The 20,558-nt window shown below is 47.7% G+C and overlaps 1 protein-coding gene across 1 annotated transcript; it reads left to right on the plus strand.

Moving 5' to 3' along the window:
- Nucleotides 1-1,902: 1,902 nt before the first annotated feature.
- LOC119931402 (vomeronasal type-1 receptor 90-like) lies at nt 1,903-16,770 on the plus strand. Its single transcript, XM_038750047.1, has 11 exons — nt 1,903-1,918; nt 4,150-4,227; nt 6,545-6,618; nt 10,382-10,445; nt 10,608-10,662; nt 10,790-10,856; nt 10,956-11,038; nt 11,737-11,761; nt 11,882-11,980; nt 12,091-12,182; nt 15,810-16,770. Exons 1-11 carry the CDS (start codon nt 1,903-1,905, stop codon nt 16,768-16,770), a joined length of 1,614 nt encoding a protein of 537 aa, XP_038605975.1.
- Nucleotides 16,771-20,558: the final 3,788 nt, after the last annotated feature.

The following is a 20,558-nucleotide window of genomic DNA, read 5'->3' on the forward strand; positions in this document are numbered from 1 at the left end:
ATGGCTCCCAACTTTCCATGTCCCCGCTTGCCCAGGTCTCAGAGAGTTGCCAATTAAGGCTGAAAGGAAACCCAGGTGGCAACTTGCTGGCTCCTTAGCCCTTTGAGGGCAGGGATTGTATCTACTCACTCTAGTGGATGCTTCCAGTTGCTCAGTACAGTGCTTGACACAGGGAAAGTGCTTAGTAAATACTGTTGATTGACTGTTGTTGGATTGAAACCTGCCTAATATTAATAATTGTGGTATTTGTTAAGCACTTATTATGTACCACACACTGTTTTAAGTACTGGGATAGATATTTATTGTGTTAATATGTTTTATTTTGTTCTCTGTCTCCCCCTTCTAGACTGCGAGCCCACTGTTGGGTAGGGACCGTCTCTACATGTTGCCAACTTGTACTTCCCAAGCGCTTAGTACAGTGCTCTGCATACGGTAACTGCTCAATGATTACGATTGAATGAATGAAATGAATGAGACTGGACACAGAGTCTGTTCCACATTCATTCACTCATTCAGTTGTATTTAACGAGGGCTGACTGTGGGCAGAGCACTGTACTAAGTGCTTGGAACATAGTCTTCATCCCCATTTTACAGATGAGTTAACTGAGGCACTGTTGTGCTGAGAATCAGCGAATGAGACCCAGGTTGTAATTTAGAAGTGGATTTTATTAGCGTGCGGCTGCAAGGGGCCAGGAACCCAGATCAAGCAGCCCCGGTCAGGGATAGAGCCGGGGTTTATAAAGGCGCGAAACGCGTATTCACCATAGATGTGCAAGCGGAAAATTACAGAAGTTAAACTAGCGCTTTGTTTACTTCTCAGGAAGTCACAAGACTGGGCGTGGCGTTGTCTCCCCAGGCCATATGTGACTTTTCGCAGGAATGTCACCCGTGTTATCGCTTCCAGAAAAGTCACCCGTGTTATCGCTTCAGGCCATATGCTGATTGCTTATTCCATGAAATGGCGGCAAGGAAAATGGAGTGGGGCAGGCCATGGTGCAGGATGTGGCCTCGGGGGATTCTGGGTACAGAGAGTACAACATTTTCCCCACTTCTTTTAGTAAGGTGTCAAACCCTTGACACACGATGGACGGGGGCATCATCTAGGGAAGTTCCTTAACCAGCAGCAGTTTTACAGAGTTAATGCGGGATTTAACAAACTCAAGAAGGTGATTCACTAAGCAGGGTCCACCGAGCAGAGCAACTGTAAGGAGGAGCAAGGGACCTGCCAGGGCAAACACTAGAGTGGTTAACCACGGGGACGTCCGAAAAAGACTCTGATACCAGTTCTCGGTCCCCTCCCGCTCCTGTTGTCTGTCTGCTAGATTTTTTCGGACCAGAGAGAGGCTCTCCTGAACAACTCCGGAATTATTTGCATAAAAGCAACAGGCCTCTCCCAAGGCGGCACAGAGGCCACCCTGTTGCAGAAACAACAGGTCCAATCCTCTCCGGTTCTGGAGGACCATATCCGCCATGGAGTCTACCTGGCATTCCAGTGTGGAAATGGAGTGCTCAAGGTGGCTGAGATCAATATCCACCTGGGCACTGAGCTCTCTGTAACTAGCCTCTCCCCGGATACGTGTGGTGGTGCCTAGGGCAGCAGAGCCCGCTAAACCTAACCCCACTAGAATGGGGATGAGCAGCGGGGCGGCACGTTTATGACGGAGGGACAAATCATCCCTCGGGAAAAATAGTCCCAACCGTCGGCGCCAGGCAACAAGGACACTCTGGGGATGATGGAGACTAGCACACAGAGAGGGCCACCGGGATGAGCAAGGAAAACTCAAGCTGAAACACATCGAGTGATCCCATCCAAACATGCCCACCAGGTGCCCGGTGGGGCGGGGAAGTAAGCAGGACCGGAGGAGAATTGGACCATCACATTAAGGGAGCAGACAGGCGAGTATGGGGAAGCGTGGAGGTTCGTGTTATCCGAGATCAAGCAAATACCAGAGCCCTGGACATCCCCAAGAGTCAACCTGGGCTGGTCCCACTCACAGTTGTCAGAATCGGAGGTGGGGGAGACAGAGGTGTTGATAACCACTCCAACATAGTATGGAGGCTGGGCATCCATGCATAGCCAACAGCTCGGGCCCTGGTCTGGTCGAGTGGAGTTGACCACCCCATAAACGGCTCGTAAGAGGCCCATGACTGAAGGATGAGGGGGTTCTTGGCTGGAGGGCTCCCCCTCACCTGGCTCTTGAGAGCCAATTGCCCCGGCGGGTGTCTGATGGGATTGGACAGTGGAGGACGGGGCCCGAGGTAAGGACTGGACAGTGGAGGACGGGGCCCGAGGTCTGGGGAGGATTTTGGGGGCAGAGCTAATTCCCCAAGGGGGCCGATTGGCAAGTAGGATGTTACGGGGAATTGCTTAGCAATGGTAAAGATAATCCCAGGGTCCACCCAGGCCCTATTTCTGCCATCTAATCTCATGCCCCACGAATGGGGAGTATTCCAGAACCTACTCTCAGGGTTGCGAAGGGTGAGAAACAAGGTTGTGGATCCGGGGGTTGGGTCCTTCTGGATAGTCAAGTGCGGATCCATCCCCGCGCGGCCCTCTTTGGCCCCGCAAGCTGCCCCGCGGAACGAAGATACTACAGTGGCGGTCACACAGGCGCATTTCGGGAAGAAATGGGACGACCTATCCAGGCAACTGGCATCCAAGCCATCTGTAAGGACCCCTGGGCACATTCTTACTTCAGAAAACGGATTACTACAAGGGGAAGCGCCTCTGATCGAGGTGGGGAAGAGAGAGCATTAATCCAACCGGAAATAACGGCCATCATTCAAACCTTGGTTATGTGTCCATGTACCTTCTTCTGCATAGAATGTCCAGAGTACCTGATCCCCCTTCTTAATCGTCCAGGTGTTTTTGGGTTTTGGGGCATGAGGGTTGAATGACATAGAGGGAGAGGGGGTCATTAGGGAGGCGAGGAGGAGGAAATGCGGGAGAGTCTTAGCTTTAGGGGGTCGGCCTGTGCTTCCGCCTTCCATGTCGGGGCCGCGGCAGGTTTCACTCGACTGATGGAGCCAGACAGGAACGGAGTCAACCTTGACGGCTGTTGGCGTGGTCAGGACGACGGTGTAAGGGCCCTTCCACTTAGGCTCCAAGCCGGAGGCAGTGAATTTCTTGACCAGGACCGAGTCCCCAGCAGGGCGTTTCGGACAGATTTCAGGAGTGTTCCCTGTGTCTTCTGGAGACCCTGCAGGAACTTAATCAAGGAAGAATTAGTAACCTCCGCCCTGAGTTCCTCCCTGATTAGAGGGAGGATTGGCGGGGGTCTACCAAACAGAATCTCAAAAGGTGCGAGACCCGACTTATTGGGGGTACATCGGCTTCGGAGTAGGGCCAGTGGGAGGAGCATGACCCAATTTTCCTGAGTTTCAAGGACCAGTTTGGTGAGGAATTCCTTAAGAGTTCGGTCGGTCCTTTCTACCTGACCTGAACTCTGTGGTTGATAGGCACAGTGTAATTTCCATTCTATTCCTAAAGCTTTGGCTATGCCTTGGGACACTTTGGCTATGAATGCTGGACCATTTTCAGACCCGAGTCCCAGTAGGAGACCAAATCGCGGGAGAAGTTCATTTAGAATCTTTTTCACCACTACCATGGCTGTTTCGTGTTTAACTGGGAAAGCTTCTACCCACCCTTAAAAGTGTCAACAAATACCAGGAGGTATCGATAGCCTGCCGCGGGGGGTTTCACCTCTGTAAAGTCTACCTCCCAGTTTTCTCCTGGCTGCAATCCCGGCAATCTGACTCCTGAGGGAGCAGCCTTCCCCTGCTTCGCATTTACCTGTGCTCATGTTCCACACCGAGTGGTTATGCTAGCTAAGGGGCTGTCCAAGTGTGGGATAAAGTACCTATCTCTCAACAACAAGCCCATCTTTCGTGCCCCCAGATGGGTGATCTGGTGTAGCCATGTGATCCATTCTCTCCCTACTGCCTCAGGGACAAAAATTCTTCCCTCTGGAAGGACCCACCATCCTGACCCGTCTCTAGTCCCCCCTTTTTGTTTTGCGAAGGAATCATCCGAGGGGGAGTAGTGAGGGGCCGGTGTATCATTAGGGTCAAAAACAGGGCATAAGGGGGCAACGCCGGGAGGGGACTTTGCCGCCTCTCGGGCAGCCTCATCTGCCGCCTGATTGCCAGTGGCCTCGGGTGAGTCCCCGTGCTGGTGCCTGGGGCGATGGATGCTGGCCACCCGGGCCGGCATCCAGACTGCGTCTAGTAAAGACAAAATCTCCTTATTTTTAATGGTTTTTCCCGCCGAGGTTAAGAGCCCTCCCAACAAGTTTACCCCGGCTTCGGGTATGATCAGGAATTTTTCCGAGAAGTTTGACCCTAGGTATTCTAGTTCTAAGGTCTCTGTAACAGGGACAAAGAAGTTCTCCCTCTGCACCCCCGAGATCCTAATGATTTCCCTCTCGGTTCTGGCCCCAATCGGCAGTCTGGTTAGAGACGATCGGGTAGCGCCCGTGCCTATCAAAGATATAACATTGTTAATCTTGTTTTTCTCTGCCCACCTTCAAATTTGTCAAGGGCTCAGGGTGGGCTTGTTCTATGGGCTCCTGATCCCCCTAGTCTTCCCCGTCCACGAAGGAATTACTAAAATTATCTCCTGTCCCTTCTCTTTCTCCTTCACACACACTTACTCTAACTTTCATACACATACAATTTCCTTCAGAGGCAATCTTTCCACCCCTCATTCCCCCCTTATGGGACACCTGCTTCGCAGGGTGTAGATGCCTGAGCAGACAATTTCCTTCAACTGCAATTTTTTCACCTTCCCTTTTCCTTCATGTACCTAGAACTCTTTTCTTTTTCCCTCTGAGGACACTCTCTTTTCATATGCCCCTGCCGGCCGCAGGTGTAACAAGTCATGATCAACTTTGCCACCATCTGCACGATTTATATCATAATCTTTCTTTGCTTTTCCTGTTGTTTTGGAGTCTGCAACATCACTTTGGTGTGCCGGTTTTTCTCTTTCTTCCCCCTCTATCTTTCTTCTCATCTATTTCCTTCAGCACAAATTTACCCACCGACGGCCGCCAGACTGCGGCATACACAAATTCCCCATCATTCCAGGGTTCCCTCATAATTACATAGATGTTCAATTCTTGGCAAACCCAGTCCTCGGAGGATCCGTACTCTGGCCAGAAGACGTTCCCTCCGAGGTGGGCGCCAGCCCAAGTTAGGCAGTAATATGTAATTATTTAATAATAATTTTTATAATTAATTTCTTCTCTTTTCTCTTATACTTTGAAAGTTCATCGGACTGCCTTCCGGAATTTCCGGGAGGGACTTCCCACCACTCGGTTTTGACTGAGATTTTTCCTTTTCCCACCTTCGTTTCCTCAAGTCAAACAGACACTCCCGTCACTTTCTAGTATCTAGAGAACTTTAACCGTGCACTGACCACGGTACTAAGCGCTTATGGAAACACGTACAACAATAAGTAACCTCCCCCGTCCATATTTTGGAGGTCCATCCCAATACTCGAATCTGGGTACCTTTAATGGGGCCTATGCCACTCGACTCTCTCTGAGAGTCCAGGGCGGGCTCTCAAACTGCGGGACGTCCCGAAGGGCGCCCGGGTTACAAGGAGGGGGAAGATCATCCTCCTAGGACTCCTGGAGGACTTTTTTGGGGGGGTGTCCCTGGAAGGGGGCCCTTTTTTAGGTTGGGCAAAAAGAACTCGGATGCCCCTTTTCAGGGAGCAGTTTTTCAACCAGGGAGGGGGGTGGGTAATGAGGTCCAGCCAAACGTCAATATAGGGGAACTGATCGGGGTGGCCAGGGGTCCCAGTCACAATTCTCCAAACCTTGTTTACAATTTGCTTATCAGAACTACCCTGAGGGGGCCACCCCAACCCGAAGGTGGGCCACTCATTCATGCAAAATAGAATGAGCTTCTGTTTCTTTAGGGTAATCCCATAATCATACCCATCCCGGTATCCTTTTTTAAAGTGACTGAGCATACAGTTCAAAGGCGTTTCTGGCGTGCTGGCTGAACCTCCCATTCATACAACACAGAGACACAAACAAACAACAACCTGGAGGCGAACACATCCTTCCAGTAGACATTGGAGAAGTTGCCCTGAAGATATTCGTCCCCGATCCAGGTGGAAACCTGCCTGGCGGTCTGTGAGCGAGGAGGTTTCAGACAGACGATCGTAAAACAGAATTTCCTAAAGGCAACGCTTCCACATATAGAACAGATTCATAGACAACCGCGGAATCAGAATCAGAACCAGAATCGGGCAGTGACCCAACGTCTTGGGGTGCCCGGGGAATCGAGGTGCAAAGCGCTAACTGCCGCGTCCGGCACTCATTCCCTCCAAAAAACAGAAACCAGCTTACCTCCGGAAGTTGTTGATCGTTGCCGATCCCAGGATCCACCAGGCCGAAATGAGGTTCAGTCGGCGTCAGGGGACAGTTTAGACCTCTCAGCCTTGAGTTCCGGGGCCCTGGAACGTCTCAGGGGCCGGCCCCCCTAGAAGTCACAGCAGAATGGTCTCCTTCCCGTGAGGCCGATGTCCTCCCAGGTTGGGTCTCCACGGTGACACGGGACACCGTGAATCTCGCTGGGGCCTCCAAATGTTATGCCGAGAATCAGCGAGTGAGACCCAGGCAGTAATTTAGAAGTGGATTTTATTAGCGCGCGGCTGCAAGGGGCCAGGAACCCAGATCAAGCAGCCCCGATCAGGGGTAGGGCCGGGGTTTATAAAGGCACAAAATGCAAGGCTAACGGTCAGGAGTTGCGAAGCAGTGTAAAGTTTACAGAAACAGAGGCTTGCAATTGGTTAATTTTCGCTTGGGGTCATAAACGGCCCTGAACAGGGTGGGGGAGGGCTTTTGTCAGGCAGGTCAGGGTGGGGGAGGCCTTTTGTTAGGCAGGTTTTGTGGTGGGAAGTTTTGGCGGGCATTCTTCTTCCGTGAAGACGGGTGTACAAAGGGATGGGAGGAAGGGATGGGAAAACAAAATGGAGATCAGAAAAACCCAATCACAACATGAGGAAAGCAACCCTTTATGTGTTCAAAGTTCCAAGGGCTTCCTTGTTGTCCAGGATAGTCACCTCTCTGCTTCCCTTTCTTTTTAAAAATACTTTAACAAGTACTATCATTATCATTATCTACCCCAGTGCTTGGCACATAAAAAGCAGTTAAGTACCATAATTATTCTTATTATTACACCTATCTCAGCGCTTAGTGCACCTCTTGGCACATATTATCGGCTTAACAAGTACTTTTGTATCTACTGTAGGACTTAGCACAGTGGTGGGTACATAATAAGCACTTAAAGGACTTAGAGAAGCAGCGTGGCTCAGTGGAAAGAGCACGGCCTTTGGAGTCAGTGGTCATGGGTTCAAATCCCTGCTCTGCCAACTGTCAGCTGTGTGACTTTGGGCAAGTCACTTAACGGCTCTGCGCCTCAGTTCCCTCATCTGTAAATTGGGGATTGACTGTGAGCCCCCGTGGGAGAACCTGATCACCTTGTAACCTCCCCAGTGCTCAGAACAGTGCTTTGTGCATAATAAATGCCATTCTTATTAAGTACCATAATAAGAATTATCATCACAACAATGGCAGTGCTTAGTACAGTGCTTGGAACATATTAAGGGCTTAACAAGTACCGTAATAATTATTTTATCTGCTACTCCAGAACTTACTACAAAATTTGGCACACGGAAAGCAGTTAAATAGCATTATTAGTATTATGGCATTGCTGACCCAGATCTGGGGACTGAGAAACCTGGAAAAGGAAGGCATGTGGAAAGAGGGGCAAACAGGAACAAACAGTTCTGTTGTTGGCGCGACTGTGCTTTGTTCTAGCAGTTCTGCTTACCTTTGCTGCGGAAAGCCTCTGAAGGTCATCTTACTGGAATAAAGGTTTAACAGTGTTCAGTGCTTAGAACTGTGCTCAGAGCTTAGAAAGGTCCTTGACATCTACTAAGCCCTCAACAGATACCATCATCATCATGCTATCGTTCTCATTGGAGCATTCAGAAAAGAAATTATCGTTAGCCCAGGGGTTGAAGCACTCTTTGATTGTTCTTTCCACTTAGCCACTGGAAAAACCCAACGAAGCTTTGATGCTCCTTTGCCCAAGCATTTGAATTCCCCAAATTCAAAATATACTTACCCCCTCTAGGTATTTAGCAATCACAGATATTATGTCTAATTTGTAGGTCAGATCTATTGTTGGCATTAGTCAACTGATAAATTCATTATTTTAAAGACCTATGAAATGAGTAGAAGAGGACCCTATTGCATAAAAGTCCAATGTCCGCTTAAAGTCTCTGAAAATGGAACCGTTCTCTCGACACCCGTTTGTTGGTTTTTGTTTATTTTTGTAAGCAAGCAAGAAAAACAAAGAACCTCTCACTCCAAGAAAGATTTTGTATCTGATTCGATCCGTTTCACTTTTAGATAATGCTATCTGAGTTGAGGAAGGTCATGAATAAAAGCTACACAATGTATCGGTTATCCGACAGACTCTACGGCTCCAAAATGATAAGAATGCAAACATTAAGAACAATAGCATTACCCAAACTTCCTAAAATAAACCATTTATTGAGAAAAAAAAAAACATTTTGTCCAATTCCATCAATGAGCCTTTTTGCATAACAAATCCGAAGCAGGCCAAAAAAAGGAGAAAAAGTTCACAGTCAGTGCACTCAACAAATCGGAGATTAAAAAACAAGATCCAGAAAGCCAGATAACACTACAATTTCTTTCGAACCTAGAAAGGTCACCAAAAAATACTACACATTAATAATTACAGTTCTCAGTCAGGTGAGAAACGGAGAGGATGAGAAAAAGGTAATGGTCCGTGTACAGTAGTAATGGCACTTCCTTCTTTTAAACTTGCAGACACGATCATATGAGCATCATGTGCCAAAGTCAAATAGACACGAGCAGCAGGAGAAGTGACGCTTGTCACCTGTGCAGTCTTCAGTCACCGTAGGTTAAAAATGTTTACACTGTTTCTTGACAGTCTTTATGTAAATATTACATACAGTAGTGATTGGGAGAATCCATCGGAGTCTTTACACAAGGGTCTACGTACTGAATAGCTTCATTCTTCCTCCGTGCATATCCTTTTAGACTGTGAGTTCACTGTTGGGTAGGGACTGTCTCTATATGTTGTCAATTTGTGCTTCCCAAGCGCTTAGTACAGTGCTCTGCACATAGTAAGCGCTCAATAAATACGATTGATTGATTGATTGATTCTTCATCCGTGCAAACATACGGGGAAGCATGAGAGAAAATCGACGTTAGGCTTGTTGTGGGTAGGGAATGCTTCTACCAACTCTGGTGTACCATATACTCTCTCGAGCACTTTGTACAGTGCTCTGCCCACAGTAACTGCTCGATAAATACCATTGATTGAATGGACTACATCTCCACTCGTACTGATTGGGAGCCATGTAGTTAGGCAAGGGGAGATGATTGGCGGTGGCATTCTCAGCCTCCAGCCTCCACGGAATCACAAGTCATCATATCTAGCTAAGAGCACAGCTAAATGAAAGGGGAAATAACTCTCCTTGTAACTGAAGACTCAACAATTTTGAGGGAAACTGAGAAATTCAATATAGGGATTCCTCAATCATATTTACTGAATGCTTATCGTGTGCAGAGCACTGTACTCAGTGCTTGGGAAAGTAGGAGGGGGCAAAGTGATTGAGTGCTGTTACTGCCTTAGACTCCACTGTCTATAAAACCAAAGGGAGGTACCGTGTGACTAAAATCACCAGAGTATATGGAATTATTCGAGAGTGTAGGGATTTTTAAGTCACTTCCAGTTCACTTCCTCCCTAGGCTGTAAGCTCATTGTGGACAAGGAACAGGTCTGCCAACTCTGCTGTATAATAATCCCCCAAATGCATAGTACAGTGCTCTGCACATAAATTGCCAACAGATTATGTTGCCAACATGTACTTCCCAAGCGTTTAGTAGAGTGCTCCGCACATAGTAAGCACTCAATACAAATGAATGAATGAATGAATGAAGTGCTCGATAAATACAACACTTTGATTGGTGATTGTGACTGCACCAGTTAATGGCCTTAAGCTAAAACATATTCCTCCCACAGGCAGGATTTTAATGATCTTTCATTCTTGCCTTCAACTGTGGTACTTGTTAAGCGCTTACTATGTGCCGGGCACTGTACTAAGTGCTGGGGTGGATGCAACCAAATCAGGTTAGACCCAGTCCCTGCCCCATACAGGGCTCACAGTCTTAATCCCCATTTTACAGATGAGATAACGGAGGCACAGGGAAGCGAAGTGACTTGCCCAAGGTCACACAGCAGAGAAGAAGCAGAGCCAGAATTAGAACCCAGGTCCTTCTGATTCCCAGGCCCCTGCTGTTTCGACTAGGCCACGCGATCGGCCGACAGAGCTTTGGAAAACTTCAGAGATTTCCCCGTAGGCTTAACCGGCAGTAACGATCCTGGAAAAAGCCCTCAATCCACGCTGTAAAGAACAAGTGGCCAAACCTTGACAAATGGATGATCCAGGAGCTGGTTGGCTGACCATCTCATCTTTGGATCACTTTCCAGGCAGTGAGAAAATAAGTCTTTGCCTTCGGGGCTTATCCTCTCAGGGATAGGTGGCTTGTGTCCCATTCCCACTTTGTACATGATCTGGAAGTTGTGCTCGTATTCGTGCCAGGGCCTCTGGAATAAGGCAAAGACACAGTGGAGACGTTAATTCCACCGGGTACACACAAAAGGGAAGAAAACAGCTCCCTCCTCTCTCCCCTCCCCTGGGCCGGGCTCCCTCAAGGTCTTCCATCGATGCCGCCCCACCCACACTGCACAAACACTCCTCCGAAATGAACACCGAATCCATGGTCAGTCCAGTCAAGGAATCAGGTGGGTGGATGCGAGGAGCGGGGAAGTGTTGCCTGTCTGGTTGAACACACTTTTCTGAAATTCCTATGGGATCCTAGATCGCTTCTTACAACACTGAGGCTCGAGTGGCTGAGACTGCGGCCCAGGCCGAGGAGGAAAACATCCTTTTAGACCCGATGATGTTATCTTCTGGCCCGTTCCCTGACCGTCTTTGCAAATGAGCAGTTGGACCAAATGAGCCACGCCTCAGATCAGTGATACTGGCAAAAACACAAATTTCACCGACAGAAAGAACTGGCAAGGGAAATGAATATGTTGGCCAGCAGGAAAAGGAACTCAACTAGCACTGAAGACAGGGGTGTGGCAAGCTTGGCAAGAGGAGGTGCAAACACAGCCCCGCTGTTCAAATACATTTTCATGGACAAATTTACATTTGATTATTGAAAAATGAAAGTTAATTAATCACCTAGGGGGGATAGTTCTAGCACCACTGGGGACAAGCTACCATTATGATACGCTATTTTCCAGCTATGCGTCCTTTAAGACAGAGGCTAAAGTTTGTTTCCCCACTATGCAAGGTACTACAGGACTTCAGTCCCAGTAGTCAACTGAGTGACTACGGGTGGAGCAACTCAGACACAGACAGGCAGAAAAATGCCTCAAGTCACATTCCATAACCGTGGATTCAGTCAAGAGGACTTGAAAGCTTGCTGTGTGCAGAGCACTGTACTAAGTACTTAACTCTTGGATTATAGACACAGGTACATAAATCCAGCTGTCCTTCCTTTCCAACCAAGATTCTACCGATGGTAAGATCCTATCCATGTATGCAAAGGTGGCTGAAAAGCCCGCTGTGAGATCGCCATGCCTCTCTTCCAGGTTAAGATACTTGCTGCTCAGATGGGTCGGTCCCTGTCCGCTTTCAAACCCACCTGTACGAGTGCCTGATGAACTAGATGAGTCTGCCCAGGGATGAGCAGCAAATTTAGATTCTGGCTTTCGGTTTGCCCTCCGTGCCCTCAAGTGGAGAAATCCCAAATGCAACAGCACCTACTATACCGCCTCGCTTCCCTCTGCTGGGGTCAAGTGCTGGAATAACCACTGGATAATGACGACAATAACGGCAATAAGAATAACAACAATCATAGTAACAATAATACTATGATGGGCTGACAGAAGTGGTTTCTGGGCAATGGGGAAAAACAATCTCCTGCTTGCACCTGACAATGTCAGGATCCCGCTAGTGACAAGAAAATCATTGGCCTGGAGGGAGATGAGGACATGAAACCTTTCCTTATAAATGTCACCCTGGCCACCACAGGGGGGTGAGAATGACTGAGGTCCAGAATCAAAGTGCAGCATGGTGAGTGTCTCCTTTTTTAAAAAAATGGTATTTGTTAGGGCTTACCATGTGCCAGGTACTGTAATTATAATAATAATGATGGTATTTGTTAAGTACTTACTATGTGCCAAGCACTGTTCTAAGTGCTGGGGTAGATACAAGGTAATCAGGTTGTCCCACATGGGGCTTACAATCTTAATCCCCATTTTACAGATGAGGTTACTGAAGCACAGAAAAGTTAAGTGGCTTGCCCAAGGTCTCATAGTATTCAAGTGGCTGTACTATGCACTGGGGTAGATACAAGATAATCAGTTTGCATACAGTCCACATTTCACATGGGTCTCACAGTCTTAACCTCCATTTTACAGATGAGGGAACTGGGACACAGAAAAGTGAAGTGATTTGCCGAAGCTCACCCAGTATACATAATGGCATTTGTTCAGCGCTTTCTATGTGCGAAGCACTAAGCTCTGGGGGGAATACAAGGTAATCAGGTTGTCCCACATGGGGCTCACAGTCTAACCCCCATTTGACCGATGAGGTAACTGAGGCCCAGAGAAGTTAAGTGACTTGCCCAAAGTAACACATCTGACACGTTGGTGGAGTCGGGGTTAGAATCCAAATCGTTCTGGCTTCCAGGGCAGTGCTCTATCCACTAGACAATGCTGCTCCTCTCTAGGCCACCCTGATTATTGCTGACTGTATGGTCAGAACAGAGAGAAGATTATCTTTATTGTAAGCCAAAGGGGCGTTGGAGACCTGGGCCAAGAGAGGACTGGTAAGCAGCATCAGAGGGAAAATGACTGTTAGAAGTTACTGTTCCCCCATACCCTGACCATGAGACACCCTCAGTCCCGTCGCAAAAGAGGTGAATTTCCCATCCTGCCCCAGTCTCCCTACTCATTAGCTATGGTAAAATAACTCCCTGCTGCTGGCCAAATTTTGAGTCCCTTCCTCCATCCAATTCCTGCCTCCCAGCTGGATACTCAACATGGGGTTCTGCCTCCCAGATTTGAGGAGCTCTCTGCATAGGGTCAGCCCTGCTCCCTCAAGCCCCAAGCCCCCACCTTTCAGCAGATCTCTTCTATTCAGGGTAGGGACATCCCCTTTCTCTCATCTCCCCAACCACCTCCTGGTCTTGGAGCTGCAGAACTGTCTCCACTGGAGCTGACACCAGGTTGGTCAGGGGAACAGGTTGGGGCTTTTGGGCCCGAGACTGGGTGTTTTGCTGAAATAAAAAAGATTTTTCCTACCTTTCTGTCTCTTGTCCCCTGAGAGGCAGGCAAACCTTCTCCCCATATTTCTCCAACACAGACAGTCTCATACACACACACACACATTCAATCAATCAATCGTATTTATTGAGCACTTACTGTGTGCAGAGCACTGTACTAAGCGCTTGGGAAGTACAAGTTGGCAACATATAGAGACAGTCCCTACCGAACAGTGGGCTCACAGTCTAGGTTTCATTCATCTCCCACCAGAAGCAATCTAATTTGTTAACAGTTCACTGGAAAAACTCTTCCCTGATCTCCACAAGAATTATTTCATTTTTAAAATTTTTAAGACTTGCATTGAAGGCTTGTAATTAGATTCAAACAATCTTACAGTCTGCTGTTTTATAAAAAAAAACCAGTCCATTTCTTCCTATTTACTTTTGTACTGTTTGCACTTTCCCCGGCAAGATGTGAATATCCTCACATCTTCCTTTAATGCTGTTCCTCCCCAATCGGTGTAGTTTGCATTTGCTATTTAATCCTCATTCGATATAAATTTAAATATTCCCAATGCCTTCTGACCATCTGCTCCTGCAAATTATAACGTCCTGAAGTCATGTGCCACCTTCCAAAAAAGACCTTTATTCCCCCCGAATACTTTGATTGTACTCAAAGAGGAGTAAACTACATTAAGAAATTATTGACAAACTGGTCAGTATTAGACTAGAGTAAATTCAAGACAGATTACACACATAAACATACATTACTCCCTTCTTTCCTTCTACAGCCCACCCCGCACCCTCCGCTCCTCTGACACTAATCTCCTCACCGTACCTCGTTCTCGCCAGTCCCGCCATCGACCCCCGGCCCACGTCCTCCCCAGGGCCTGGAATGCCCTCCCTCTGCCCATCCGCCAAGCTAGTTCTCTTCCTCCCTTCAAGGCCCTACTGAGAGCTCACCTACTTCAGGAGGCCTTCCCAGACTGAGCCCCTTCCTTCCTCTCCCCCTCGTCCCCCCTCCATCCCCCCCATCCTACTTCCTTCCCTTCCCCACAGCACCTGTATATATGTATATATGTTTGTACATATTTGTTACTCTATTTATTTATTTATTTTACTTGTACATATCTATTTATTTTATTTTGTTAGTATGTTTGGTTTTGTTCTCTGTCTCCCCCTTTTAGACTGTGAGCCCACTGTTGGGTAGGGACTGTCTCTATATGTTGCCAACTTGTACTTTCCAAGCGCTTAGTACAGTGCTCTGCACACAGTAAGCGCTCAATAAATACGATTGACGATTGACGACACATACCTCACAATCTAAATTGGGGTAGATCGCTATGTAGAGCAAATTGAAATGATCTTAAACAAATGAATTGGCCAATAAAAAATAATTCTTATAGAAAATCCCTTGGCCTTTCCTCACCATCCTCAAGAGTATTTCTTGAGTGCTTCCTATGTGCAGACACTGTACTAAGCACTTGGGAGAGTATACTACAAGAGAGTTGACGGACACATTCCCTGCTCACAATGAGCGTATATCTCACACATTTCCCTTCCCCAGTACTCTACTTATGCTGCATGCATCCTGCTGTCTGTTTCCTTACCCCTCAGCCTCTCAAGGATTCCCAGGTCTTAGGTCCATCCTCTCCTGATTCTTCTGTCAAGATTTTCTGAGACCAGGGCAAAAGGCCTTCTAGTCCACAAGATCATTTTCCTGCCCCTCAGATAGTTTCCTGAATCTTCAGGGATTTTAACCTCTTAAATGCTTCTCATATCCCTTGTCTCCCCAGGATTATTCAGGCCCCTCGCTTACTCAAAATGCTTGAGGGGCATCCCAATTAATTAACCTATTCCTCTTTTTGCACTCTTCACGAGATGGCCGCTATCATCTTACTGAGTTACTCCTTACCTCTTACTCAATTCAATTACCTGTCCCTCAGGGAGGAGGTCATCTGGAGTGAACTACTACTGGCTCTAGCAATGTCTGACACTTTCCCTCGGACCACTTTGCGTGAGGTTAGCTGGAGTGAATGTGTCACCCTGGCACATCAGTGCAGTCTGTAAGAAGGTTTAGGCCCAGTGGGCCCATGGAAAATCACTCTCTGCTGGGGGTAGGTTAACAAGGCACCCATTAAGAGGAAATTGTGCCCTACTCATTGGGTGGAGTTTTTTAAATTGACCAGTAAATATGTAGATTTAGATTTTCATAAAGGCTTTGACACTAATGGTTTACATACAAATGGATTGTGGCGTTATTGAATAAACATGACCATTCCCTACCAATTTGACTGACATACTCACTTCATTCTGGATTCTTTGCCAATTTGCTTTTCAGCTCCAGGAATGAACTGCCACAGTCTCTGGCCCATCCTTCCTCCAGTGTTGCTGCAGATATTTGTATCAGAAAGCAGTGAGCATTGATGTGGCTCAGGAAGTCTGTTTCCTCTTCCAGTCTGGAGTAGGTATCATGGGGAACTCCCTTCTCAACATGTTTTACCTCTCCTCATTCCTCTTGGGTTCCAAACCAAAGCCCACAGACCTGGTCATCATTCACCTAGCTCTGGTCCACACCGTGATGCTTCTTACCAGGTGGATCACCAGAACAGCAGTAATACTGCGGCTGCGGCTCATACAGACCAATGCTGAGTGTAAGCTGTTTGCCTATGTCTGCCGCATCACCCGGGGCCTCTCCATCTGTACTACTTCTCTACTGAGCATGGTCCAGGCCATCACCATCAGTCCTACCACCTCCTACCTGTTCCAGCTTAAGATTCAGATCCCAAACTTCATCCTCCCGGTCTTAGCCATCTTGTGGATTCTGAACATGCTGATAAGCACCCAACGTTTGTACCAAGTGGTTGCTTCACATAATGCAACCACCATTGCGATCAATTGTTATACTATGCCCTCAAACACACTCCTCCAGAGGCTGATTGTCACCCTCATGGCTCTCCGTGACATCTTGTCTCTGGGGCTCATGAGCTGCTCCAATGGCTTCATGGTCCTTCTTCTGCACCGACGCAGGCTCCAGGTCCAGCATATTCACAGTACCGGCCAAGCCCCTGAAACATTACCAGAGAGACGAGCCACCAAAATCATTATGCTGCTTGTGAGCTGCTTTGTAGTCTTGCACTGCGGAGACTTTGTCCTTTCCCTGTTTCGAGGGACATACATCAAGAATAATGTCACGCTCGTGAATGCAAGCATGTTTGTGGTAAATGGACATGCCACTATCAGCCCCTTTGTCTTGCTCACCTGTGACACCAGAGTCATCAAGTTCCTGGGTGATTTTCTGGGGAATAAGACCCGAAGGTCTTCTCAGACCATGCTGCTATCTGCCATCCCACTTTGAGATGGGAACCCAGTGACGATCCTGTGTTTCAAGCAAGGTAGACCATGGAAGAGCAATATCACCATTAAACCAAGGACATTCCTAGCTATAGTCATTCATTCATTCATTCAATCGTATTTTTTGAGTGCTTACTGTGTGCAGAGCACTGTACTAAGCACTTGGGAAGTACAAGTTTGTAACATATAGAGACGGTCCCTACCCAACAGCTGGCTCACAGTCTAGAAGGGGGAGACAGACAACAAAACTAAAGATATAAACCAAATAAAATAATTAGAATAAATATGTACAAGTAAAATAAATAGAGTAATAAATATGTACAAACATATATACATATATACAGGTGCTGTGGGGAAGGGAAGGAGGTAAGGCGGAGGGGATAGGGAGGGGGAGGAGGGAGAGAGGGAGGACAGGGCTCAGTCTGGGAAGGCCTCCTAATCCCGAGAAATCCCGAGAAATCCCGAGATAGGCATAAACTAATCAGGTTGGACAGAGTCCCTGTCCCATGACCTCTCGCTCCAAAGCCCGAACACTTTCACTGAACCATGCTGAAAATCAATGAGGATGATGATGTCTCCCACTCCCTGTCACTCCTCCCACAATAAACTCATTTCACACTTACCTCCGCTCCCCTCTGTAATATTGCCATGTTCACACTTGCTCACCCTAGGCCAGCAGGAGGGTGGGGGGAACCGCGAGGACTCCCAGTAATGACCTGAGAAAACGATAATCCTAGGAATTTGTGGTGACATCGCCTTTAAAGGTCTCGGTCTCCGCTTCAGGTCAGGAGATAAAGCTCAGTCAGCCAGAGAGCTTGGCCACCCTTTTGGATCTCGCCTGCAGGATGGCCAGCCCCGCTCACCACCGACCGAGCCCCACAGGGAGCCGTGGGAAGGGGTCTCTATCCCTAGGAAGCAGGAGCCATGGTTCCCTAGGATGGCCCCTGTAGCCAGCCCTGCTAGCGTGGAAATGGGTTCTCCCTCCAAGAGCAGGATCTGCTCTCCTGGAATTCAGGCGAAACAGAAACTAGGTCCAGGAAACTCCCCCAGGCCCGAGAGGGAACAATCCCCTCCATTCATTTTTTCCTTCCAGCTCTGACAAGGATGGACTGCAGGCTCCCAAGCACAGCTGTGTCTGGATCTCTCCGCTGGCAGCAGGTAGGTCCGGAGCAAAGCACCCGGGCCTCTTTCTCCTTTCCTCCCTCATTTCCTTTGGCTCCATTTTTCTCCCTCATCCGTTTCTTCCTCCCCTCTCCTTCCTGTGAAGCAAGCACCTCTCTCCTGCATAAGACAGCAGGGGCTATAGGCTTCCCCTCTCTCTTGCTCTATCTCTGTCTCTCTTTTTCTATGCATCTCTGTCTCTTCCTCTCTCTCTGTCTCTCCTCTTGCATAGTTTAATTTAGACACCTCCTAGCCTGCTGCTCCCGTAGCCCCGTTCCTTCGCCTGCCCCTGTCAGATTTCTTTTATAGTTTCTCTTGGGCTGTTCCCAAGGCCCTTGCAATGCCAACCTCAAAGCCAAGCTTCTTCGTCCAAACTCTTCTTCATCCTTGGCTTGCCAGATCTGTGCCCAGGCGGCTCCAGATACATAGCAATCATTCTGTCCTGTTGCTTTTCCTTATCTCTTACCTCCTACATCCTCTTTTCCCTTGAGGGTCAAGTCCCAATTCCTCCAGAAAGCAACCCTCCCTCCGGCCCTGTCTGCTTTCCTTTTCTTGGTCCTGCCATGTGGAAATGGGTATGGATTTATTGGTCCAGGACCTGATACTATCTCAGAACGATTTTTTCATTCATTCATTCATTCAATTGTATTTACTGAGCGCTTACTGTGTGCAGAGCACTGTACTAAGCGCTTGGGAAGTACAAGTTGACAACATATAGAGACGGTCCCTACCCAATAGCTGGTTCACAGTCTAGAAGGGGGAGAGAGACAACAAAACAAAACATATTAACAAAATAAAATAAATAGAATAAATATGTACAAATAAAATAAATAAATAGAGTAATAAATATGTACAAACATATATACATATATACAGCATGACTCCAGAACTCCAAACAGCTAACACCATCCTTAAAACACTCGGACCTCATTCATACTTGGCCCTCATTCTCCACCACCATTCCAAATACCATAATTATTAATGGTTATTATTATTTCACTCCAATCTGGCATACACCATTGGAAGCCATTTTCTGTCTACTACTGACCTATGACTGGAGAGAGAGCTGATCTCAGAAAGTTTTCTGTCCCACCATGTGCTCAAACACAAGACCCAAGGACATACCAGAAAACAAGTCAGAGAGACTTCCAGGTTATATAAGAAATACGATTTGAAAAGCATTTTGCAAAAGCTTAACGTTGAGCCAAGTATTAAGTAAAATCATAAAATTCAATCTATACTGAATAAGGTCATATAACTACACAAGTTTGCACCAGTTCAAGATCAAAGAACAGATAGAGTTCAGCCACAAAGCAAATCCTGTCTTTGAATTACTCACGTAGTTCCTGGTACAGTTTAGAAGTGAATGTAAATATGTTCTACACATATTATTCCCGATCCCGATCTCCTACTACAACTGGAACCAGCCTCTTCCCCGCGGGATTGGGAGGTGCCCCCGCAGAACCCCGAGGGGCAGCCCAAGCCCCTCTACCCCACTGTCAAGGAAGAGCGGAATTCCCAGGGAAAGGTCACCACCCAGATTACAAGCTTCACAGCCACTGAGCTCAGGCAGCTTTCTAGAGAGTTTTCCCGGGACCCCGGGGAACCGGTAATAGACTGGCTGGCCAGGGGATGGAAGGGAGCAGCCGGCCTGGTGGACCTCAGCCCTAATAATAATAATAATAATAATAATAATAATAATAATAATAATAATAATAATAATAATAATAATAATAGTTAAGCGCTTACTGTGTGCAAAGCACTGTTCTAAGCGCTGGGGGGATACAAGGTGATCAGGTTTTCCCACGTGGGGCTCAGTCTTAATCCCCATTTTACAGATGAGGGAACTGAGACACAGAGAAGTGAAGTGGCTCGCCCAAAGTCACACGGCTGACAATTGGCGGAGCCGGGATTTGAACCCATGACGTCTGACTCCAAAGTCCGGGCTCTTGCCACTGAACCACGCTGCTGAAAGCTGCCGCCTCGATTTGGGCCTGGGGGGGGGGGGTATGTGACCCCCACTCTCACTCAAGGTCGTACCCTCTGGACCCTCGCTGTCCATTGGGCTCGGACAGTCCCCCGGAGTGAACGGGGAAGAGCCGGCACCTTCAGATGGACCGACCCAGCTACATTAAACCAGCATCTCCTGGTGCTTGGAATTGAACAACTCCCGGTTGAGAGGGAGAAAACTCAGGAACCTAGCCAAACATCTTCTATTCATTCATTCAATCGTATTTATTAAGCGCTTATTGTGTGCAGAGCACTGTACAAAGCGTTTGGGAAACACCAGTTGGCAACATATGGACTGTGAGCCCACTGTTGGGTAGGGACCGTCTCTATACGTTGCAAACTTGTACTTCCCAAGCGCTTAGTACAGTGCTCTGCACACAGTGAGCGCCCAATAAATACGATTGGATGAATGAATAACCCCATGTCTCTCCCCACTCAAGAGGGCTGCTTCCTCGAGAAGCAGCGTGGCTCAGTGGAAAGAGCCCGGGCTTTGGAGTCAGAGGTCATGGGTTCAAATCTCGACTCCACCACTTGTCAGCTGTGTGACTTTGGGCAAGTCACTTAACTTGTCTAGGCCTCAGTTCCCTCATCTGTAAAATGGGGGTTAAGACTGTGAGACCC

The sequence above is a fragment of the Tachyglossus aculeatus genome, chromosome 8, assembly GCF_015852505.1.
Source record: "Tachyglossus aculeatus isolate mTacAcu1 chromosome 8, mTacAcu1.pri, whole genome shotgun sequence".
NCBI lineage: Eukaryota > Metazoa > Chordata > Mammalia > Monotremata > Tachyglossidae > Tachyglossus > Tachyglossus aculeatus.

Bases quoted from the DNA above. Each gene is read 5' to 3' on its own strand.
- LOC119931402 (XM_038750047.1), top strand. The intron at 10,446-10,607 runs GTAACGATCCTG...TTATCCTCTCAG, and splicing joins CCCCGTAGGCTTAACCGGCA to GGATAGGTGGCTTGTGTCCC. The intron at 10,857-10,955 runs GTCAGTCCAGTC...ATGGGATCCTAG, and splicing joins AAATGAACACCGAATCCATG to ATCGCTTCTTACAACACTGA.